The 26528-nt window shown below is 37.6% G+C and overlaps 1 protein-coding gene across 6 annotated transcripts in view; it reads right to left on the reverse strand.

Annotated features, from left to right (window-relative positions):
- Nucleotides 1-26528, reverse strand: part of EPHA6 (EPH receptor A6) — a 370926-nt gene that overhangs the window by 182129 nt on the left and 162269 nt on the right. For all 6 annotated transcript variants that reach the window (XM_063150201.1, XM_063150202.1, XM_063150198.1 and 3 more), the window contains exons 4-5: nt 13100-13255; nt 6170-6505 (exon numbers count right to left, since the gene is read on the reverse strand). In XM_063150201.1, coding sequence (XP_063006271.1) covers nt 6170-6505; nt 13100-13255 — 492 coding nt within the window. The remainder of the gene's footprint in view (nt 1-6169; nt 6506-13099; nt 13256-26528) is intronic.

Below are 26528 nucleotides of genomic sequence, written 5' to 3' on the forward strand. Positions count from 1 at the left end.
AGAGGAATGTATCTGAAAATACATGCATTGGCTGACTCACTTAGGCTAATTCTGGTGTATGAGAGATGAAAATAAATGCAACCAGGTTGACTTTTGCTACCTTAAGAAAAATGAGTGGCTATCCAAATTCTCCAGCAGAAAAAGAACGTATCTGTTAAAAAATTTATAATCATTTAAAAAAACATTCAGGAAATAAATCAAGACTGTTTGAAAAGCCACTTCTCTCCTATGAATACTGTATAGTAATCAGGCATATGTGCAAAAAAACATCAGCTACAAGTAGTGTAGCCGTACAGAGGTGACCAGCAGATGAAAATCTGTGATTAACAACTATGTTGCACAAAGACCTTGGCTCTAAACTCTTAATTCTGGCAGACCTCAATGAGTCTGAGAACTGAGATGCAGAATTTTTCTCTTGTGGTTTTCTTTCCAATTGAAAATGCTTATTTATATACACACTGCTATAAATATGCATACATATTCATATCACAACCACACTGAATACTGTTTACATAATGCTGAATTCCTTTTATAATGTATTGTTTAAATGTATTATCATGCATCTCGAGCTTTTTTTAAAAATTGTACTCTTTGCTGTCTTCCCATCACCTTCAGTACGGCTGTTTGCAGACTGTCCCTAGTCAGTTACCAAGATGTTGATATTTCTCCTAAAATTTTTCCCAAAAGTAGCATCAGCAATGCTGACAACAGTGCAGTGTTGGGTGGAACTCTCAGTGCAGCTGTAGATGTCCAGTAAACAAATGCCATAAAATTCTTTTTATTGTCATCCATGAAAATGTCATGTTCTCTCTTTCATGTGGGCTGGAGCTTTGGCAATGTCTGATGGAGGGTTTTGTCAATGTTTTATAACTGGCTTTTATTATTTATGGAGCTGCTATTCCAACAATCAGCCATTTAGAATAGCTGTTCCTTTATATTTATAATATAAATATAAATTAACAAAAACAGTTTGGAAGGTGGTTCAAAGGGGCTTCATCATTTCATTATGAAAAGAGAGGCCTTCTTGACTTTAAAGCCACAAATGACCATCTTGTCTGTAGAGATTTGAGACTCAGGGGGGGAAAAGGAAAGTTGACTTTTGATTAGGGTGAATGTTGGATGCTGCTTTGGAAATCAATTTAGGATGAATGAACAGGGAACTCCCCTGCCACACAAGTGAGGATCCTGAAACTCTACTGTCACCAGCCACAAGGATTAATCTTGATAAACTGTCCTGGTAGTGTTACTGAGACAAAGAATGTCAGCCAGATGAGCCTCTTAACCACTTACACCATCTCCACAGTGATTATTATACTCCATGCCTTTAATTCATGGTGATACAATCATGTTTATTCCTGGAGGAGACACTGAAATCCTTGCAGGTATTCATCAATTCCCACAGCAATGAGTAAAAGAGGTTCCTCTTTCTACAGACTGTCTCCACTGAATTATAAATATGTCTGAGGAAGCCACCTGTACTAGAAATATACCTTAACTTAGTTAGAAAAAGGAATTATATTAAACACTTCCAAACACTGGCGAGATTTTACCATCAGATTAGGAAACGCGGCCTAGGATCTATCTGCCAATGGCTCACATGAAATAAAATGTATTAGACAACAGAATCCTGACAGATTTGCACTTTTGGGGTCTGACTGAAACTCTCAGCTGTCAACACGAGACAGACACAGAAAAATGAGACAAGTGTTTAGTACAGTGGTAGGGTTGTGCCCTCAGAGTGAAGCCGCTCGTGCTCAGATTCTGAGTCACCCACAAACTGCAGAGCTGAGCAAGGAGAAGACTTGGCAGGATTCAGTGGCAGAAAGGGAATTTCTCCAGTGTAAATTCTCCACCACTTGGGATATGTTTCATACTCCCATTCCTTGTAGTGTAAAGTTAAAGCCCCCTCTCTTCTAAAGGAATAGATTGTGTGACTGCAAAGTGAGTGAAAGCATATATGGACTGTTATTTGGAAATAGAGACTACTGTTTTAAGGTCTGTTTTGCTTAATTATTCATTATTTACTACTTTAATTATGCATGAAAAACCTCCAGTGCTTCTGAATTTTCTTTAGGCAATGCAGACACTATGGCATGCTAAGAAAGTTATATATTGAGATGTCTCTTCCTTCCATTACTCATAAGAGAAATATAAATTACAACTCAGCACATAATTCTCTGCTTCTTCACACAATGGTTTAAAGTTGATTGAGCACAATTACTTTGTACTCAGCGTATTTACTGCTGTATAAAACTTTCTCTCTCTCATAAAGAAAAGGCATCCAGGCACTTTTCTGAACAATAGCATTGTTAAACATTTTTTGATGAGGCTTTTTGTGAAAACATGTTTTATCTTTCAGTTGTTTACAAGTCACTTTAGCAGTGATTTGGGAAAGTGCTTTAATATGTACTAATGTTCCTTCTTGAGCAAGAACTCTGCTTAAGTGCTTTTCTGAGCAGAACTCTGTTTATCTGTCCATTTATCTGAGTTTAAAGTGAGAATTTATTCTGGTATCTCAAAACACTTTGGAACAAAGCTACTGAAGGGTAGCATATAGATCACTTCCCTCATCTCTCCATCTGCAACATCCGTACTTCCTAACACACCCTGCCCTATCCTCGTTTGCCACACTGGCTGGACAAGACACAGCACATGCTGTGATTGTACAGGACCATAAATATATATATATAGTTTCTTGGCAAGCCAGTTGACAGGCAGACTGAGTGGTCAGTCAGCTGGTGTCCAACACAGAAAGCAACCCTCAGGTAGCTGAAATTTGTTTTTCAACTTGCAGACCTAACCAAGGGCTTGGTGACTGAATGGTCATTTTACACAATTCTGTTGAATCTTTTCTGCTGTTATCAAACTCATATTGGCTAATGGGTTTATATTTCTTTGTGGTGCATGACAGAAAATGTGGCCACAGAAATCTTGTTTCCTAATGAAGCCAAGGGTTAAAAAACAAACCCATTGATGAGTCCTTGTATAAAATTAAAGGAAAAGATAATCAATATTACCAAGTGAATTTTACAAGCCTTACTTATATTAATGTTAGTAAATTTTTTAGTATTTGATCAGGTCTGGTAATGCTTTAGACATCCAATTAGAGAGAGGTTTGAGGGATGCATATTGCAAAGCCTTTTTTCAAATATTACTTTCCTTCAGTCGGCTCCTCGTCACTGTTAAAACTGAGTACCACTCTTAATTTTGTTGATACTTGCAACTGCATGAGGAGGCAGTTAAGACTTTAATATTAGTTGTGGTAGGGCTCTGTGCATAAAAATCAGCTTTAATGACTTCTGAAGTAGTTCACTTCTCCTGTCAGCAAATATTCCCCCTCTTCGATGCTCTCAGACTACTCTCTTCACTAATGTGGCAGAACACAATTCTTCAATTCCTGTGGATGCCCACAGAACTCTGCACTGAATTACATTATTCAGCAACATTGCTCTCCAAAAAGAGAGAAAATCCCCCGAAGACCAAGCTAATAATTTTGCCTGCTTAATGACAAATCTGTTAATTTCACACAAACCACTCAAAAGAAAAGGCCACTAGAGGGAAGTAAATCCAATATGCTCAAAGAAAATAAAACAAAATTTAAAAAAACCCTACTCTAAATGATTGTAGCTAACAGAATGATTTGGACTTACAACAGCAGAAGATTCTTAAAGATATGACAACTGAATAAAACAATTAATGTATTTATAAGAGGTCTTGCACTATATGCAATGTGCATACCAAAACCATTAAAACAGTATGTAGGAAAAGATTGCATATTAAAAGGTAGTATCAACATGGGATAAATATGTTGTGTGGGTAGAATTTATTGTACACCTGTATCTTTCACATTAGACACCTATCAAATGAAAAAAATGGATTTAAACCAAAATCTTTGGAGTTCTGGTAAAGCGGTTCTTGTAAAAACAAATATATTTGTGTTGCCATGTCACATGTTCAATCTTGGATCTTTGTTTCCTATGAATATGTGCACAAACCTACAATATATCATGCAATAACTACCACCTGTTTCATCAGCATAAAGATTATAAGGAAATACTACCAGCAGTGAGTTTATAGTAATATCTCTGCAATGTTTCAAAGCTTTAGTTCTACAGCTTGCTTTTCTGAGGTTGGATTCCCTAGCTTTTTCTATATGCCTTATTTATGACTAAAAGTAACTTTAAAATGTCCATTTTTCTCTCCATACTTTCCATCAACAAAAACTCCATGAATTTTCTTGCACATTTCTTAGAACACTGCATTTCTTTCTTGTCCTTTTAAATATATAGTCACCGTGCTTATAGTTTTATACAACTACACAGCCTGTAAGCCTACAGAAATGTTTTTTCTTTTTAACTACATTTTATAAATGACTCAATTTCATTAGTACAGTGCTTTCTCACCCAAAGCTGTCTTTTTAGATGTAGATAAACTGACAGATATCCTGAAAATTTGGTCTTAAATCCTCTGAAGCCTTTCCAATAGTATTTTTAGTAAGGTAAGAATTATTAAAGGGAATGCAAACAGTCTAGAGTTTACTGTCAGTGTGTCAAAAACTATCAAAGCATTGGTCTTTTCCCTGTTTTGAGTAAACCACAGAGAAAATCTATATCTTTAAACCAGGGACAGACAACAGCAAAAGACATTATTTTTTAAAATCCTGCCACTTAAACGCACATCACAAGCTGTGTTCACACAGCTGTTACCCACTTTAAAAATGAACTGTATTTCAGGTGACCTCCCCCTGGACAAGCTTAGTGACTGCATTTAATACCACGGAGCAAAACATCCAAAAGGAAGTTTACACAGGGGAAGTTTACACAGGGGAAGTTTCTGGCACCTCACTTTCTCCCTTAGTGAGAAAGGGAAATAGAGATGCAGGCTTCCAACATGATACATTGCCTCAGTGCTTCAGGCAATTGTCAATGCAAGGCCTATATATCATTAGGTATCTTATATAATTAGCTCTTCTGTTACCATCATGGACAGCGAGCAAGTGGGTTTTGTGCTTTTTCAAATCAATTTTCATGAGTATTATTAGTATTACCATCACCATTATTATCATCATCATCACAGCAAGCTGCTCATTTTTGTATGCCCAAAGGCAAACGAGTCATTACTTACTCATCGACAAAACTACTCATCCCAGATACACAGGTAAGCAGATTTTTGCTAGGCTGATCAGTGAAAGAACCCAGGGCCTTCCCTACAAGTGGAACATAACAGGATGCTCCTGAACATTAGCACTTTTACTTAGCAGAAACATATCATCAAATGTGTTCTACTCCAAACAGCAGTTCTGCCAGCTCAGTTCCTGCTCTACATTAAACACTTCAGCTGCAGTTGCAATGTCACTGCACAGCAGGTGAAAAACATTTCTGGAACAAATGTCAGCAAGGGATAATTCTGAAATAACCTTCTTGTACACAGTTACACAAGCCAGAAGAGAGCAGTGCTACATGGATTGCATTGTTGCTAACCTATGATGCTGTTTCCTGGCACAGTAAGTATTTCTAAAGAAGAAAAAATTGCAGAAGTAAACAAAAAAATAGAGAGCTCTTTTAGTTTCCCATGTTCCTCACAAAGACTGACCTTGGACATGAATTCAAACTGAAATGGGGGCAAGAAAAAGCTCAAAACAACAACGCAAAGTTTAAATAAATGAATACAAAAGAATCTATTATGATAGCTTGCCTGAGGAAATGGCTCATACAGATGCAGAAGTATCTTACAAGCTGTATTATCTTTGCTATGAAACACAGATACTAAAGAAAGTGAGTTCACTTTCACTCTGCCTTCGAATTGTGGAGCTGTAATGGATAACCTGTGGTGTTTTACTCTTGTAAAACTGAAGTTGCAAAAGCACCAGACAGACTCCAGTCCTGAAGAACCACTGACACAGCTCTCTTAGATGGATAAAGCCTGCACTTAATTTCAAACAGAAAAGTATGGGTTTGTGCCCTGTGTAATGGGGTCAAGGGCCAGCTGCCAAAAGCCTTTAATGCCCTCATCAGCAGAAGCTCAAAGTCCTCATGGAAGGCACTTAAAAGCATTCAGCAATCTGCAAAACCCCCTAACCACCGACCCAGGCTTCCGAGAAACGCAGGATCCCCCCACGAGCGCCCAGGCGGCCGGGACACGGCCACAGACCCGCGGCGCCGGCACTCACCGTCCTGGTCCGTGGTGACCGTGATGGCCGTGAACTGCTTGGGCGAGAAGCTGAGCTCCGACACGCCGTTGGTGGCCTCGATCTCGAAGGTGTAGTTGACGTGGGACACGAAGTCGAGCACGGTGACGGAGGAGTTGGTGAGGCCCGTGTGCCGCGGCACGAAGCGGATGCCGCCGCCGCACACCTCGCACTGGCTGGCGTCAGAGCCGCACTTCTTGCACACCACGCTGTAGGTGAGATCCTTCCTGCCCCCCGTGTCGCTCGGGGGGCTCCACTCCAGCATCAGAGCGGTCTCGTTGATGTTGAAAACCACATTCCTCGGGGCAGAGGGTGGCCCTGCAGAAAAGGAGGGGAAAGCCTGTTAAGCCAGTGTTATCTGCTTTTGCCTGAAGGCAATTATTTGCAAATAAGAGCTACATTTCAGTGACACATTTAACGTAAAAATTAAAAGTTGTCTACATACAGTCCTTGAAAAAAACGAACAATAAATTTGTGCTTTCATAAAAAGCTAAGTAATCAAAATAACTTGGAATTAATTCAGAAAGTGTGGCATTCGTATTCTCTGAATCACAGAAGTTCAAGACTGGAAGAGACCTATAAGATCATCAAGTCCAGCCGATGTTCTAACTATTCAACTAGATCATGGCAGCAAGTGCCACATCCAGTCTTTTTTTGAATTCTTCAAGGGATGATGACTCCACCACCTCACTGGGTAAATGATTCCAGTATCTGACCACTCTTTCTGTGAAATATTTCCTTCTTAATTCTAACTTACATCTGGCTTGACGCAGCTTGAGACTGTGTCCTCTTGTTCTATCTGTTGTCGCCCGGAGAAAGAGGCCGACCCCCAGCTCACCACAGCCACCCTTCAGGAAGTTGTAGAGAGTGATGAGGTCGCCCCTGAGTCTCCTTTTCTCTAGGCTAAACAAAATCCTTTCGCCCAGGATTTTTCTCCTGGAAGCTGAGAAGCCTCAGAGAAAAAGAAGAACAATAATTATCTGATTTGCTTCTCCTGTGTTGTGCTCACACGTGGAATGTATTTGGAGATTGTTTACCAACACGTGATTGTTACACTGGGTTCTGGGCTGAGTTGTTTTCGCTCATTGGCCCATCAGTGCCAAGCTGTGTCAGGACTCTGGAAAGAGTCATGAGTTTTCATTATTATAATTTTTAGCATTCTGTAAGTATCCTTTCTGTATTCTTTAGTACAGTTTAGTTTAGTATTCTTTAATATCATACAATATCATCAAATAATAAATTAGCCTTCTGAGAACATGGAGTCAGATTCATCTTTCCTTCCTTCATCTGGGGGCAAAGCAAATACAATAAGAAAGAGTTTAAGAAAACACAAAAATGACTCAGGAACATCAAACCTAGACTACATAATCCAAATTTTCAATAAATGGCTCTTGCTGATGTGGGATACTGAGGGAGGGCTCTAACCACAAAATTTATATCCTTATTTTATGTCTAGTAATGGAGGCTTTTCTGAGACTTAAAATCTTTGACATTTTGTAAGAGACAAATCGAGTAATAAATAAATAACAGCTTTGGAATAAAGACAAAAGGTAAAATTGTTTGTATTAGTTTTGCACTGCCAGATATTTCTTTCTATCCTTCACTGCTTATCCCCAGGGATTTCTTTGATGCTGTTCATTAACAGGGTTAGCTGGCAACAGGCCAAGACTATTAGGCATAAGAAACAGTTTACAAGTTTTCTTTCTTCCCCACCTGGCATCTCGTCAGGATCAGGATAACAGTGAAGACATCAACTTTTCAACTTAAGGTCTAAAAGGATGATGAGGAAGCAAGAGAAAAGAGAAAAGTTTAGGAGGAGGAATGTAAAGACAACAAGCAGGTGTTAGAGCTGTCTGCACTGCCACAGAACCGCAAGGGACCCACTTCCAATTTCCCACTCTTCACATAAGTCATGGACTGTTCAACAAGTTTTAAGCTGCTTGCTGACTTATTGTGTAGGATCACATGGAAATCATCTGAGGCTTTATATATACATATAAAATAAATATATAGAGTGATCTAGTGATCGCCCCCTGCCCTGAGCATTGGTGTGGCACCTCGAGTCCTGTTGTCCAGTTCTGGGCTCCTCACACATAAAGAAAGGCATTGAGGGGCTGGAGAATGTCCAGAGAAGGGCAATGGAGCTGGAGAAGAGTCTGGAGCACAAACCTGATGAGGAGCAGCAGAGGGAGCTGGGGGTGTTCAGCCTGGAGAAAAGGAGGCTCAGGAATGACCCTACTGCTCTCCAAAACTCCCTGACAGGAGGGTGCAGCCAGATGGGGGTTGGTCTCTTCTCTCAGGCAAAAAGTGACAGAGAAAGGGAAATGGCCTCAAGCTGTGCCAGGGGAGAGGTTCAGGGTGGACATCAGGAAGAATTTCTTCACAGAAAGGGTAACCAGGCATTAGAATTTACTGCCCTCAAAGGCAGTGAAACCAAATTCCCTGGAGGTGTTCAAGAAACCACAAGATGTGGCACGTAGTGCTGTGGTCTGGTTTACAAGATTGTGATTGATATAAGGTTGGACTCTGTGATCTTGGAGGTCTTTCCAACCTTAATGACTCTGTAGGAATTCTATGATTCCCTATTAGGTTCCACAGTCTAACAGAAGAACTTTACCACCTAATTATTTTTTAGATTGGTATTAATGAAGGGGTGACAGAAACGTATAAATTGTTACAGGATATCTGAATAATCTCAATTTCTTATTGTATTGCTCTTCTTCCGCTTAACATGTTTCAAGCAAACACTTACTGATGTATGATTTTCAAAACCAATTTGGATGTGATCCCATACTAAGAATTATTACAAGAAACATGGACTTGGAAAAATGTGAGGCCTTATACTCCCAGTGTTGATATATGTGAGGTAACCGTGGTAAAACCAACTGCTGACCTCTGGGATTTTTGGGCTGAATGAGTTGAATAAGCATTATATTCCAAGCTCTCAATAAAATCACAGTGCTTCACCAATGGCTAGCAGAACTTGGAAAACTTTCAGCTTACTTTGCAGCTTTTGATGATTTATAAAACTGCCAACAGGACTTAGGCATAACGTTTTGATTGAGACACTGGTAAAATTTTGAGTGAGCTTTTTCTTATTTCAGAGTTTCTTAAGCAGACTGACAGGCTACAAGAAACATTTGCAAATGACACCAGCTAATTTTTAAACAGAGTTTAACATTCATAATTTTTAAGTGATGCCTTTTATTTGTTTATGTGGCATAAGCATGGGTATAAAACCTGGAATGCTTGTAAATAAAAAGCTGCTATTGTGTGGGAGCGCTAATGTGAATAATAAACATTAAGCTTTTCTGTGAACTGTAATTCAGCCACTTTTTCATTTCTGGTATTTACTTGCAACTTGTAATAAGAGAGTAATTAACTCAGCCCTGAAATAAATGATGAGTTACCTGCTGGATTTCAAGCACTTGATATTTAAAATAGATGGAAGTGTTACACTGCTTTGCATTTTTTTAGCGGATAAGGAAGTTTAAGATCTTTTGAATGGATGAGCATTTATTAGTACATTTATCTGTCCAGAGTTTATGGTTAATAGCTCACCAATCTTCCCCCAAAATAACTATGAGGATTGACAATTCTAGATACTCTGGGAAACTGTCTTGAGATTGGAATTGGATTGGAAGCTGAAACCAGCACTCATTACTTCAGCTTCAGTTCTTACCCTTTATGTTCAGAAGACAGGAATAGTTATGTTTCCTCTAAAACCATGCTGTGAGAATTAAATCTTAACAAATTCCCACTGTTAAAACCATGGAGGAGTTTTAAGAACATGGAGGATGAGCCGTAATCGCACTTCCATATGTGCATAACTTTAAGTAGATGAGTAATCCCCTTGAAATAATTGGTAATATTAATGCACGTAAAACTAAGCAGCTGTGTAATTGCTTGAAGGGTTGGAGTCAGTGTTCTAAAACTGGCTTAAATTTAATCTTACATAAACTACAGATAGTATGACAACAGGTCATCATAGCTCAAGTTTTTTTTGATATTATTTCATCAATTTTGGCAGGCTCCAACAGGAATGAATATGAATCTGGGCAATAGGAGAGTTTTGTCTGGCTTTGTAGATTTTGATTTTCTATCAGATTTTCCTTGTACTATATGGAATAGCATCTATAGAAGAACCAACACTTTTAAATAAGTATTGGTTCTTTTAAAATAACAAAGTATTGTTACTTTTAAAATACTTAAAAAAAGATATTTTTTCATTTGTACTAGAGAGTGAAGTTTCTTATGGTTTGTGACTTATTTCTCAGTTGTAAGAAAAATCACATATTATTGTGCATTCACATTTCAGTGAAAAGGGAAACTATCAATTATGTTAGAGGTGTCTTAAAGCATAAGACTGTCCTCTTGCAAATGCAGGAAAAACCCGCAAACACACTTCATACTCAAGGCCCCTCATGCCAATTTGCATGAGGATTAAATAGCTTTTTAATTGCTGTTAAATTATGCCAGTTAAACTGCGATTTCATGCAAATATTAAGCTGTAACGACATGCAGTGAATCATTTACTAAGATTTAGAACTTGGAACAAAGAGAGACAATTAATTGTAATCCTCAGATTCAGCTAAATTATGTGTCACTGGGCTTTTATGAATGTGGCCTGATTGCTTTGTTATCATTTATAAATTATACAAAGATTATTTGGCACATTGGAAAAAGCTGGCAGCAATAACCTTTCTGCAGACATCTGTATGCAAAGCTCTTGGGGTTTTCCTTATATTGATTTTTAAGAAAAACAAGTAGATTGGTGAAAATAAGAGATCCTTTCCTCACAGCAAAATTCATGACTTTGAGTTTTATGCGCAAGAATAAAATACACTTCAGATGGGTGAGCATTATAAAAACATGCAGCTCTTCTGCTGAGATGGAACTCAGCCAGAGTGTGAGTAATGGCTTTTGCTTCATTTACAAATTACAATGAGGAAGTATTTTGACACTTGCTGTGAAGGAGACTGGCGTGGATGGCTTATGGTGAAGCAGGTCTGCTCTGACAGCAACAGAGCTGGGTTTGCACCTCATGCAGTGCTTTGCACCTCATCTCATTTCATGTATTCTCCTCCTCTCTGAAGGCAAAGTGCATCTTCCTGTGTATGGAAGGAAGAGGAGCAAACCCAGCACCAAGTCTGGTAAGGGCAATGCAGTATTCTACACTCTTGAGAGTGAAGACTGTCAGGAAAACAAATTGTTACTGTTTAAGGAAGAACTGTCCATTATACACTATTGGGCTCTTAAAATTTCATGTCATTTGACTTCTGAAGTTACAGCAGAAGGGCAAAGATTAACCATCATCTTAGGATACTCAGAATCAGCATCTGGCTGTGCCCCTTGAGTTCATAATTGTGTTTTGATATCTATATATGTAGTATAGATAAATAGCATCACTTGATGTAGAATTAAATTTTTCCCTTTTCACTTATTCTTTTCCCGTGAGACAGGCAGGAAGAATGGAAGCCAGAGACTGCAAACCAATATCCCAAGTCTGAGCATAATGTTAAGTTACAAAAAAGTGTGTATATATATAACAATAGATGCAGTAAAGACTTCAAGTGTGTTGCCTGATTTTGCTGCTGAAATTCAGTGTTGACTTAAAAATACAGGATATACTTTGTGGCAGAAGTTATTGAACAGAGCATAAGTTTGTCAGGTTCAAATTGTTTAAGCACAACATTAAAGAGAGGAATTCAGACAACTCAGACAACCAACATAAGTCTGCCTGACCTTGAAAAGATGGATCAATTAATCCAATTACTTTATAGTGGGAAATGTTAGACTTTATGTACAGAGTAATCAGACAGGGGATTAGATATGATGCTATTTGTTGCTCACAGTGTATGCAGAGATTTCTGATAGAGTACTTGCATATGGCAAAGAAATACAATAAGAAGGAAGAGTAGCAGTGAGAGATTGATAAGAAGTGTAAGTCAAATGAAAAGAGCCTAGGAGAAGGAGATTAACAATATATTCTAATGTAATTTTCATTCCTCTTACTGAAATTAGATTTCTATTATGGTGCTCTGCAAAGTGAACACTCTCCTCCATGAAATGCAGCTACATAAAGTAAAAATGGGAGCTGTACAATTTTGTAAAAGCACACAGTTCTTTCAAAGAATTAATCAAAGTGGATTTGAAGCTCATCTAGAAAGAAGTGGATGCCTGTCTTAAATCAAGGTGAGTTTTTTTCCCATAATGCCTCCCTTATCTTAGGGACAAATATAGGTTAGTCAAAAATCACAAAATTATGTATTCTAAAATTAATCAAAAAAACCCTAATGAATTTTCATTATGACAATTGCATAAGAAGGAATAACTCTCTGTTAAAAGAAGGTGATGGTGCAAGAGGTTTAAATTATATCTCATCCTGATTTGTTACATTTTTTTCCTTTCTAAAAATTATTTTCTTGTCTTTTTTAGAGCATTGAGCTTTTATTTGATTGTGTGGGGATATTTGTCTTAGACTTTTAATTTAAATCTGAGAAGACAGCAGAGCATATTATATCAGTTTTTTTTCTTTACATGACTCCAGCTTTTTCAAAGTTTTTGGACCAGCAAATTTTCAAGTATATAAAATGCACATTACTGGTAGTGAAAACACCGTATTGCTATCTATATTACAACAATTACACCTCCTCCTATTACATCTCAGAATTACAAGTTCAAAAGTCACCAAACTAAGAAACCTGGGTATGTTTATGGTTATCTAGACACTAAGCAGAAATATGCTGTTTGAATTTTGATTTAAAAGTCTCTTTTGATTAACAGGAATGGAATTCCTCACAAAATAATAGTTTGGGTGGTTTTTGTTTTTTTTTTTTTTTTTTTGTAAATCCAAACCAAATAAAGGAGGCAACAGAATTGCCAACACTGGCTGGTAATGATCAGACTTACTGGTACATGCCATAGTTGGTGGGTCCTTCTCAGCTCTGAAATAACCCTTCTCACACTGACAGACAGAAGTTGCTTCGATGTGAGTCAAACTGTGTGGAGGGCACTTGGAGCACTTCACATTTCCAGCAAATGCTTTATAGAATCCAGGCCTGCAGGCTGCAAAGTAAGAAGATAAGTTTGATTAATAGAAGAACATTTTGGTCATAAATAAAATCTGTTCCAAGCAGTAATAATGCTGCTGCTTTCCTTTCCAATCTAGATATAGATGCTTTGATAATACGATTCTCGACTTTTCTTTTTTTTTGGTATATGGACTTAAAAGAATAAAAAGAATCTGTTCTTGGTATATAATAGGGAATTGTTAAGAAAGATAACTTCCCAACTTTTAGTCAGTCCTCAGTGCTGCTTGAAATGGACTCTAAATGACTTCACTACTATCACTAAACATTATTTATGTTTTATCTACATGTATTAACCAGAGTGAATATAACTTCTATATCTGCCAGAGCTGTTAATATGGCTTCCTTACTGAAGTAATGGACAACTTGCAATACCTAAAATATTTACCCCCACAAGTCCCTGATAAGACAGGGATGACATCCCCAAATATTTATGGCTGGTCTGACTTGCCTACAGCACCTCAAAAAACCTCTGAAAGCAGGGCCCCATCAGCTGGTCCCTGTTGGCACGAGAGGCTGGAGGATGAGGAAGGGGTGAAGGAAGAGATGAAGGAAGGAGATGCTGACACCCTCCAGCACAAACCTTCACAACCTTTCTGATCGGGTTAAAAAAGGAAAAACCCTGGAGAGCAGGCAGCTTTGGGAGAGGGAATGTTGGGATGCTCAGAGCTCATCACTTCCCCAGTTACTGGGAGCTGCAGTTCCCTGCTGTTCCTAACCACAGCACAAGCTCACACGCCTTTTTTTGCCGGCCTTTTAAAGCAGAAACAAGTCATTAAAAAATCTTATCCCAGATCTCTTGGGCCTACATTCTGAGATATTATTTTAAAATTATCCTCAGACTTCATCACACACATTTAAACAGAGATTTCTTTCTTTTCCTGCCAGCTACCACATTTGCACATGCCAAGCATGTATTGCAGTTTCTGTCTTCTGGCTTCCCCATATGAAAACATTAAAAATTAAAGAGCAACTCAGACATGTGCAGATTTTACAGGCTCCTTTTCCTCTTAACTCCTCCAGCAGTACAATGGAAACCAGCACTATAAATATGATTTTGAGGTTCCATGTGGCTTTTTCTCACTTTGACATATTCAAGACTATTTTCTTCACACTGCTGGATGAAATAGGCAGTACCTCCTTTTCTTGTAGTAAGACACAAAAAGCTTTAAAATTAGGTGTTTCTAAAAAGTGCCTCAAAGTATGCATTTAATGGATTCAGTGTCAGTTCATATTAATTGAGTTATTAAAAAGTATCAACTCATAGATAACGTATACAGGATCAGTTTTTCTTCTGATTCCGAAGGCCTTTCTAGATATAAATGCAGTTTCAGTAGTAGCTGAATGAAAAGGAGTAAGATGACACTGAAAAAGATAACACTTGATTGCCTCTCACAACCCAAGAGCCAATTTTTCAAATGCAGTTTCAAGAGCTTAATTTTGACCCAGCAATTTCAGCAGTTCCCCTCCCAGTGTGCTGTTCTGACTTTGCTGAATAGACATTAGAGAGGTGTCCTGCCCTGCTGTCACTGACTGGGGAAAGAAAAAGGATTTCTGGTGTTAGAGATAAAAGGGGTGGGAACAGCAGGGATTTTCCCCCTGGAAGTAGGCTACTGATGCAATTGTGATTATAGTGAGTGGCAATTTTGCCCTGATTGGAAAGGCAGCAGGTTTGGTGCAGGGAAGAACAGCACTGCAGACGTGGTGCGGGCACGGACTCCTCTCAGCTGTGCTGGAAGGAAGAGGGGAGCTAAGGCAAAACTAGGGGAAGGGTGTTGTGCTTCCCTGCTCCCTCCTCATCTTCCCATGCTCAAATCCTGCCCTGATAAGTATTAAATCCTTGCTTTATTTCATATGCTACATTTGTGACCCAAGAGCTGACAATTCAAGATTACAGTTTCATTCAAAGCAAAATGAGTGCTCTTTAAAATCCTTATTACTTCTGCAATTCATGTCTGTCAGTTCTGAAATCATTCCTTCTTCCCTTCTGTCCCCCAAACAACAAATTACTTTGGATCAAAAGAAACACAGATTTCTCTTTCAAGAGCAATATTTTGTATAAAATTCAAGAACTCCACTATTTCAAAATAAAACTCAAGGAGAAGATTTATTTCTAATTAAAACAAAACCTAAATGTTTTATTCTGAAATGGTAGCCTCTATTGTATTTAAAGCAATTAAATAAGTCTTCATGTTTTTGACATGGTAAGTCTTTTAAAAGAAAGCTCATACATACTCATGGAAAAGGTGGAGGGGAAAAATAAATGAATTAAGGCAGATCATTTTACTCCTTCTGAAGTCAACTCAAGTATATATATCTATCCCTTAAGTCAAGTATGCATCGCATTCTGTGGCAGAGAAGCTACAGGGATACCAGGGAAGCTTTCAATTGAGAGGTTTACAAAGGAATTAACAACCCACTCCTCACCCAAATGCAGAATCTCACAATCATGATTATTGATACTTCCAAATAAAAAACCAGCCTTTCATAAAAAAGATAAAATAACACAAGCTGAAAGCCCCAAAATGATCACAAGCTTGGGAAAACTCATCCCTCTGGATAACTCAGAGCTGACCACCAGCATTCATGGTGGAAGGAAATAAACTGTTACTGTGTCCAAGTCAAGCAATATGCAGCCTCAGTCTGAACTACAGCACTTCAGCTGCTGCACATACCTAAGCTAAGACTCTGAAAAGAATTATTGTGTTTCAGTGGCAAATTAACCAAAATAATTACTAAATTTACCATTTTCCACAGAAAATCTCCAAATGATCTCTAATGATGATTACTCAAAAAAAAAACCAGAACAAAAAAAAAAGGTTTGTTTTTATCTGTGTTACCACAGAGTATTTTTGCTACCTTCCAAATCACTGGGTGGCATCTTGTTTCCCCTAATGTTTTCTACCAGAGGTGACTTAATGAGTTACTGATTATAAGAACTGTATGAAATTTGACTTTCGTAAAGCCCGGAGAAAGACAGTATATTGTCTTAAAGGTTCAGTAATTAGAAGGGCATCTGAATGAACAATTTAAAGACACTACAGATTTCTCCAATGAAATACGAGCAACTAGGCAGAGAAGCGCTGATAATGTAATTGGCTTAATAAAAGATAACACATCCATAAATGTGCTTTGCTGCACCTTCATCATGATTTGACCGTGAGTTTTGGAAATTACAGAAGTTTTCTAACTAATACAATTTTCCTTGTTTAATGTTGAATAGATGGGATTTAGTTTTGTTTGTTTACTGCATGGCCACCTGAGGGTTTTTTGAATTGCCCAGTCCAGTAAACAAAGCCATGGCCCCATCACTCCAAAACACAGCCGTGGGCTCTCTTGTGCACGAGTCTTTACTGCTTGAGGCTGCTACAGCCATTAAGTGCTTCCCCAGCCTCAGGGGTGTATGATATAGAGAGAAAAAACCCAGAAAATAAAAATACAGTAATCATCGGACTGGTCACAAAACCTTGTTCCCTAAAACAACCAAAAGCAGCATTTTCACTGCTCTTTGGGAGCACATCATTGTCTAAGATTCCAGTTTTTCATAACATCTGAATTGACCGCTACAGTTTCAGTTGAAGAGGAGTCCAAAGGAAACTTAGGAACAACTTTTAGGCATGTCTGACACTGTTGGTCTGTGGGTGGGAAGGTATTTGTCATGAAAATGGATTTTTTATAGCTTGCTGAGGACTCATCAATCAAATTAAATCAAAGACGCCACTGTTGTCATTTACAATGAATGGCAGCCATCAGTAGCTGTGGAAGAGGTGTTTTAATCTTTCTGAATCACAGTTTGTCATGCATTTCCAACTCATATTTGTTAACCTTGCTTTACTGGATCCCACTAATGCCCTGAGAGACTGGTATCTTTCATATTTGTTATATTCTGAATGATCTCAATTTTGAAGTCCTCTTATCCCTCTTCCATCTGCTCACTATAAAAAGGGCAATCCAGTAAGGCCTGTTCCATTCTACCACTGTGCAGAAAGAACTATGATAATACTTTACCCAATTTATATTTTAGTAGAAGTGTCTAGAAAAGAACATGAAAGAATAATGCAATGAAAATTGGATGCTCTGTATTAAAAAAGGCAGAATACAATCACAAAATCAAGATTAGGATATTCCAGGATTAGTACAATAAAGCTATGAGGACAACCTTTGATTGTGAGCACTGTCTGGTTAAATAATCTCATCTTTCTCTCATGATTCTTGTTTTATCCAGGTCATGAATGGACTGTGAAGGGGATTCACTTTGGGTCGTGTTCAAACTGATAGTGGGACTGTGCAGCATGAATTGCTAGAAACCTGAGGAAGAATCCAGTGGAGGAAGGCCAGCTGTCACAGATTATAAATTATCAAACATGCTGGTTAGTACAAATTACAAAAATAAAAGACATCATGGTATTGAGAAAACAAAGATCTAGTTTGATTTAGTTCCTACACAGAGTAAGGATGGGACAAGTGACACCTCTAAAAAACTTAATGACAGAATGAAAAAACATTGCGCGACAATTGGCTGATTTCTCTTTTTCATTTGCAATAAACTTGATAATTAATTAACAATTAAATGCATGTGTGTCCATACGCTGCAGTCAATCTCTTCTCTTGCCAATATCTCTGCTCCCTAATACTTCTATTCTTAGATCTGGAGAACTGCTAGGAGCATTGCTCCAACCCTTGACTTCAGAGAGGAGCAAGGCAGAGGAGACCAAAAGAGGCAGGGATAAGGCTGCTGCTTCCTCAAATATGACTACACAATGACAATAGGTAAATGAAATTAAACGTTCTTCCTCTTTGTGCTCTTTTTATCCCCCTAGTGACTCTTCTGTCATTCCCACATTTCAATATTCTGTGGAGTTTTTTAAATGAAAATTATTAGAAGAAATGACAAAGGAGATAATTGCCACCTATCAAACATTATTTTCAGTTCACATCAGTGCAGTTTTTCTCTGTATAAATCACTAGTTTCAACACAATAATTTGAACAATTATTCAGGTCGCATAGCATGGTTTAAAAGAATTTGAGGTTTATCCAAAAAATACATACAGATAAGATATTAATTATATTAATTTTATCACTGCCTGTCATACTAGGTACAATCCAACAGCTCATCAAAGAGCTGGGAACTGTGCTACACAACCCAGGTAAATCCTCTTCTGCACAGACTCATTTTGTGCTACAAAAACAAACAAACAAAACCCCTAAACAAAAGAAAAATGAGCATCCTAAACACTAGAAGAGAATTTAAGAATATGATTCTAAATGCATAAGTACTACTCAAAGAAAGAGACAGAAAATGTTTTCAATCCTGATAAAACTCTTTTTCACTTAATTCTTAGAACCAGGTGAGATATTTTTTTTCCACACTAATATAGTAAATAAAATTTACTACTACAACAGGTAGATGGCATGTAAGGATGTTCCACTGAATACAGAATTAGCAAATTAGTGTTCCAAAATAATAAATCAATATGAAGTTAGCAAAATAGGCAGCTGAAAAGAGGTTAATTTCATTGAAATATCAAGCACTGAAATCCAAATGAAGACAATATCCACAAAAAAGCCCGAACAAAACAAATCAAAAACCCCCCCATTCCTAATACAGGCTACACAGTTGCAAAGAGGGGCTGCACCCATTTCAAAATACTCCTTAAAAATGTTTTATGAAATGTACTCATGAGTCAAAAGAGATTTTTCTTAAGAAAAAGTTGCTATTTTGCAACTTACAGCAATTTCGTGTGTTTTTATTTCCTTCCTAAAGTCTCACAACAGTGCCAAGTGACAAAAATGGCTGCAAGACTGAGGTGCTTTATCAGTGATGGCAGAAGAGAGAGAAAACCAACAGGATGCACCTTCACTGATTTGTGCTGCTGACTCTGAAGTCCAATAAATTGGTTGAGGTGGGAACTACAAATACTCAAATGCACTGTTCCACACCCAAATTAGTCTTTATCTCTGTTGATATTTTATGGACAGACCCCATAGAAAAACCAATTGCACAATTAAACAGATTTAATAAACCCTTAAAGGAGACAGTAAAAATACTGTTTTCCACACTGCATAATTTTTAAAGGAGCATCACTGTGTTTTAGGAAGATAGTAAACGAAAGGAATCAGTGAGGGTAATTAGGGCACACAATAGAAATGGTAATCAAGGAACATGACAGCAAAGAAAAAGAAGGGCATTAATTTCCTGCAATATATCAGTGCATACTCTTGGGATCAGGAAGGAAAAGAATGGAAGGAAAAGATCATTACAGCTCCAAGCAGCCATCTCCAGCATCTCCACTAATCACCTTTAAACAGAAAAGGAGAAATGTAGCCCTGAGAACACTTCAGGGCAATGCAGAACTTACTGAGTCCTCAAATCTGTCCACAGTAGCTGAGAAAACTCTCAGTTTTAAAGTATAATATCAGTAATACTTTATTTCATTGTTCTTTTTTACTTTTTAATCATTGTTCCATTGTTGAGATTAGCTGGAAGGACTTTTGGGGGGAAGGGATAAGGCAGGAGTGTGGTAAATTTCTGAACACTGTAGCGAATGCAGTAACAAGAAATATCATTTATTGTAACTACAGAAGGAACCTGAGTTTGTTAGAATTTCTCTGTATTATTTCAAGAGGAATTAGTGTCCTTTTCATAGAACTGCTCTCTTCATAGAAGCTTTCATGCTCCTGTGTACAGCTGAGGACTGACCTATCAGAAGACACTGAAAACAAGCAATAGACCATACCAAACACTTCTTTCTGCAAGAAAAAACGGTCTGAATAGATAAAATGCATTTTGTGGCTAACTCCTTTGCACATTATCTATCTCCTGTATCTGCTGGTGAGATCAGTTACAGAATCCTCTCCTGGCAAACACTAGAAAAGTCCCTCCCACTATTAAAAAACTTTAAAGTGCCTTCGTATCAGATACACGTACAAAAATTGCTCATCTATGGAGAGAAGTGGGTTAATCATATTATATACTTATTATATTTTATATCAAATGCTATCATAGATGTGTTATTCTCCCTTTGTGTCCCATTTATTGGGACACAGAGGGAGAATAACTCATATTATTATATATCCCATAAACTGTAGTTTCTGTCATCCCTCTCCCCATTTTTCCTCCTTCTTCCCCTCTGTATGTGAAACCTTTCCGTTTTCAGCTCTGAACAGATGATAAGTAGTAAGTCATGGCTTTCTCTTTTTCCTGTGCAGTAACAGCCCCTTGGGAATCTGCAGATGCACTTTTTTTTCCTATCCATAACAAATTAATTTGCTAGCCTGGGTTAGTTAATTCCTATGATAACCATTACTCAATTTGCTTTGCATATGGGAATTTTTTGGTAACCATTTTTTTTCTGAGGACATTTCCACTTTTGCACAAAGACCAAAACTTCCAGCCTGAGTGTTGTTGCAATGATGTTTTGTTGGCTGGCTTTATGTCAGATTGATTTTCTGTGTGAAAATAGTAATTTACCAGAGCTGTTCTCAAACAATTAATGCCACTTGGCTTCATGCCTGCAAAAACACTCAAGGTGTGCACTGAAATCCTACAAAAGCTCCCCCTGCCATGACTTACTACTGGATAAGCTTTCCAGAGAAGGCAGACCTTGAAGGAGTGGAATATCCTTACAGGCAGTTATTAACAATAAAAATCTGAACACCAGTGCAGTCTCCGTTTACAAGGTTATAGTTTCTTGTTATGGCCTTATTATAATGCTGCAGTTTTTAATGGCTTAAGATCTAAAACTAAACTTTCTTGGGTTCACTGCTTTCACTATAGCAATTATTTTGATAATAGATCAGCTAAAGTAATCCAGTTTTTTCTACTCTGTGCAATTATTAATGTAATTAGCAAGATTCAATAGCAATGAGAAAACTATCTAATCCCCTTTATAAATACTTTAAATAATCCAATATTTAAAAGGAGAGGCTTAAAATGATGCTTGCATTTTAAATTATGGTTACCAAGATTGCACATGCAGGTATAGATTTTGAATGTGGGATTTATTTAAGGCCCTGCTTTATTTGCATGTTCAAGTCAGGAGTTTGGGCATACAGACAAAATTACTGTAATCATGGGGAACATTGAAATGCCCCAATCCAGACAGGTAGTTGTAAAGCTGGGTAATTCATATGCCAAAAATGCTGAAATGTTCTTACAAAATCAGGCATTTGGCCTTTGAAATAGAGTCCTTTTGGATGTGTTTGCAGAAAAGCTCACAAGCTTGATTTTTAAAGACACCAAACATGATTAGTGACTCCCAGACTATTTCAGTTCTGACTTACCACTGAAAATAAAGTACTCATGCCTCTGTGAGAAGCAAGTACAATTTTCTTTTGTATTATCTCTGAATACCCACAAGCTCACAGGCAAATAATCTTGATTATTAAAAATTATTTTCAAGCCATCTTTTTGCCTTCTACATGACTGTACTCAATTTTATGTAATCTCATTCTATTCTATCATTGTTTTAAGACATAAGAGTAACACAATGTGTTACTTGTGAATAAAAATTCTGTGACTTATGTCAGCAACTAACTCAGTATTCAAATACCTATTTTGCCACAGAATCAACACATAAAATTCTGTGATTAGTTCATTCAAGTTTTCCTTTTCATCACATCCATGTAGAATCACTTGCAGTACGTAGCCCCAAATTACGGCAACTATTTAATTGTATTTACACAGGTACAGATGACACACACATTCCTGGGGTTTTTTGTGGGTTGTTTTGGTTTTTAGTTTGTTTGGTTTTTTTCAGTAAGTAAACATTGCCAACTCCTCCCAACCCATCATCACATTCCAATTAATGTGAATTTCAATTTATAGCCAATACCTTGGTAACCCAAGGGAAAGCTCTCACTACTGTCTCAAATATTCATCTACTGGCTTCCTATGACAGGAATAAATCCTTTTATGATGCAAATCCAACCCCATATAAATAAAGCAAAAATCAGGAAGGTGCCCTTTAGCTGAACATGTTTCTAATTTGTGTTTCACTGAAGTAGTTATGTGGGATAAATCTTCAATCCTTGTGTCTAGAATATTTCACATGATTGATGACAAGAATCAGAGTTAAGTATTTCCACTGAACACGCTGATATTTCACAGGAATCTCCCAGAGATGAACCATGACTTTAATATGAATTCTCAAATAATCAGGTTGATATGAAAAATGTTCCCTCCAAAAAGACTTCTAGTATTGATAGAGAAATTTGAGCTTAAGGACATGGGTAAATATTACTATAAAAACATATTAAATCTGCATAAAAGCTGAACCTTTCCTAAAAGAGCTGAAGAAGTACAGAGAGGCTTATTTCTAGTTTTCAACTCCACTGGATGCACACTACAGTTTTTAAGTATTTTCCAAATGAAAAAAAAATAACATTATCCCCATCTTGAAAAACCCAACCAAAGGCTTAAGCTTAGAGAGGCCAGTGGGACTTATTCAAGATTTTCTAGCAGTTAATCATCCTGACCACAGGTGCCAGGCCCTCACACGCCACAGGCCAGGTGGGGCTGTAGCTCTTTAAATGAGGAGCCAAACACCCCAAACCAGCACCATAAGGTCATCTTACAATTGATTTTACTTTATTTTTTTTCCCTGCTTTTCTTCACAGCTGCAAACATACAATCAGAGATTTGGCATGAAACTGACCTCTTAACTACAGACTGTGCAGCTAAAAAGTTAGTTTTTTTAGAAATTATTAGCATCATCTTAGTAGGACTGTGTGAATATGTATCCTGCTATTTTTAAGTATGTAAATTCACATGACATTCTGAAAAAAAAAATGTTTAAAGTTTTAAACAGGCATATGTGTTTTTAGTAACATTTCAGGGCAATCACGCAATTTGACCAATGATTAGACATGTCTGGAATAATCCCTCAAAAGAGAAGTAAAATTCAGAATTAGGATTACACAGTCCACAGAAATGACAACTACTGATGCTGCTTTGCCATTCCTCCTCAGAGTGTGAATTTAATTCTGTAAAGTTTAACTCCTTTTCAGCTTTTAAGTACTTGTTAAGAAATGTTCAGGACAGAGTGCTTTTGAGTTGATAAATATCTCTGTCCTAGCTGAGGGGTGGACACATGACAGGAACAAAGAGAGCTACAGCTCACTCACTGATCCATGGGCTCTGGTTGTGTCTAAGTCTTCCAGCAGTTAACATTACATTTATTTCACACCTGGGGGTGGCCCATTGCTTCTATGTGGTCAATTTTCACCTTTTCCCTTCACTTACATTCACGTTTCTCATACTGTGAGCAAAATGACTGCGAGACAAAGGTCAGGAGCTACAAATCTGACAGTAAATGAGACACTGGTGCCTTCATTCAGTACTTGGAACTGTAAAATCCAGGAATCTGTGTTCCTCTAAAGAGTAACAATGGACTGTACCATTTGGCATCTATTTTGTTTTATAGGCTAATTTTTAAAAAGAAAACTCAAGTGAGACAAACAGCCACTCTGTTAAACTCAGCTACAATAATGTAACTACACTTGACATGAATATTTTCAAACAATAAAAAGCAACATAGCCACAGGTGTTTAGTTTTAGAAAACTAGATAGAAGATATATAAATACATAGACAAAATGACATTAATTTTATTTGGGAATAAAAAAATGTTTCTAGAGATTCAGCCACATGAGAAGTGGCTGAGGGAGCGGGGAATGTTCAGCCTGGAGAAAAGGAGGCTCAGGGGAGACCTTTTCACTCTCTACAATCCATGAAAGGAGGTTGTAGCAATGTGGGGATCACTCTCCCAGGTAAATGTGACAGGAAGACGAATTTGATAACTCAGAGACACCAAAAAAACTGAAACGGAGACCTTTCCATTAGATGATGTTTAATGCCATTTATGTGGTGCAAGAACTTTTGTTATGAAATGTAACACTGCTTAAAACAGAAAGATTACCTTATATTACCTAAGGACAGTAAATAACAATCTTTTTGATTTGTAATTACTATAATGATAAATGTTTCGGGGTTCAATGGAAGCAGAAGCCTAGGTTGAAAATGGAAATCAATATTAAATTAATACATCTCACCTCAGTTATTAATTTGCATCTATACATTTCAAACCGATCACAGCTGATAAAGAGGGGCCTGACTAGCAGTCCAATTAAGAAAGGCACAGGACTGGAGCTACAAGTAATTTCATTTAGAGGTATCATTGGTCTGGGAAAACATATACATCATCTCTGGTATTATTCTTGATATCAGCTCAGGCTGAACACCTATAATAGTTCTAATAATTAGGAATTAATTACACCTTCTCTCCATCCTCATCTCCCTTTTCTCCATCATATATTATAAATTCTGTATTTGCAGAATGGATCCTAATCAGTCTCTTTATGTTCTCATAGAGAGGCCATACATTCAAGGCATACAAACATCCAACAAAGAGGCCTGTCAGGTATATTCCCTGCCACTTTTGAGACTAGTTGGAAGAAATCAAAGGCTTCAGATACTTTTTTTTTAATAGAGGGACTTAAGACAGCAATCAAAAGCATAAAAACAAAACAAAAAAAAAAGTGAATACAAAGAGGATATCCATGAGTTACTGCGATATAATATTGCTGAAATATAAAATTGTTAACAACCTCTGTTCAGAGGTACATTAAGTGTTAGCCTTCATAGTACTTCTAGTATCTCCTTTATTATCCCAATTAAATCTTGAAAATTTCATCCCTAATATTACAAGTGCTCATTTGTAGACTGCTTTCTACTGCAAAACTGAAGCACACACAATCTTAAAGATGTTTCTGGAATAATGAGATTTGAATCAACTTTGAGACTCCTAATCTTAATTGGCAAGAGGTGTGGGAAGATGGAAAATCTTCTTTCCCTATAATCTAATCAAACTCAGCAGTATCAGCTTCCAGAGTGCAACATCAGCCCTTCCCCTGAGGGGCTGAGCAGAAGGTTAGGAAAAAATTAATTGTAAACATTAATGTAAACACCAAAAGTTCATACTGGTCATGGTAAGTAAGCCACCTCAGCAACATTTGTGCTTTCTCTTGTACTCCCTCACTTGAATTTCTGGTACTGCTGTCAGCATCCCACCCCAGCAGGCTGAAGCAGGAGCTGTATTTTCCCAAGGGGTGAGCTGAAAATGGAAATGTTTTCATGAGAAGCTTACAAGAACTCAGAATCAGAACCACTACAAACTCATCTAGTCAAAGCCAAAAACAGGGCGAACTTTAAATTCTGTTCTTAATTCAGAATGAAAATATTTCTGCAAGTTTTTAGAAGATATTCTGCGATAGAAGGAAGAGGAAAGAACACCTGTGGTAGTCGTGACAAACTGGAGTTTAGGACTGTGCTGACATTGCATTACAATGCAGTATCAGCACAGCCCTCCTCTCCTTGATGCTGATGCTCATCAACACTCAGGACACTGGGGAAAGACACAGATTGTCCCTGAGTCCTCATGAGCAGCAGTCACAACCCACCTCCAGCAAGATGGAAGCGAGCTCATCTGAATTCCTAAGTGCTCATTTTGACGTGTGCCATGAAGGTTCTGAAGAGTGGGGTTCAGTACAATGTGGCAAATAAGAGGAATCATCCTGGATAATCCCCTCTCATAGCCAGTAACAAAGTGCTACAATTAAAGAAGAAACTTGACTTTTCAAAAACAGATAAAAAGAAGGAGCTCTCTTCACACCACAAACAGCAGTAATCCCTTTATGGCTCCTTGAGTCTACATATGCAAGTTTGCCTAGATTTCTGAAAACAGCCTGAAACCATAAAAAAGATTAAGAGATACCTTTTTGTGTTAATCTCCACATAGATAAGGTAAAATTCTAAAATCCCCAAGACAATCCCCAAGGCAGGGATCTCTGCCTACAAAAATTTTCAACGACTACTAACAGTACCTATCATCTGTCTCTCATCTTTTCTCTAAAACATACAGAAGCAAAGGTGAGGTGTTTGATACACAGTGGAGTAAGAAAGCAGCTGGAATTAATTTATGCATAACCAGCCAGACAAGCTGTTGCAGCTGATGGTTATGCATTTTAGCACAGCCTGCTGTTGGCACATTGTTTAAATAAAAAATATGATGCCCACACATTCAAAGCAATGATGGAGAGCTAATGATCAGTTTCACAGCAGTGGGCTGTTGCTTCCTCACTGTTATTTGGACTCATTTTTGATAAGTTAGCGCTGGGTTTTGTTTTATTAAGTATTATGTTTTATGCAATATATCCTTCATTACATAATATCAAGCTGAAAGGAGGGATTTC

Source organism: Melospiza melodia, chromosome 2 (assembly GCF_035770615.1).
Source record: "Melospiza melodia melodia isolate bMelMel2 chromosome 2, bMelMel2.pri, whole genome shotgun sequence".
Lineage (NCBI taxonomy): Eukaryota > Metazoa > Chordata > Aves > Passeriformes > Passerellidae > Melospiza > Melospiza melodia.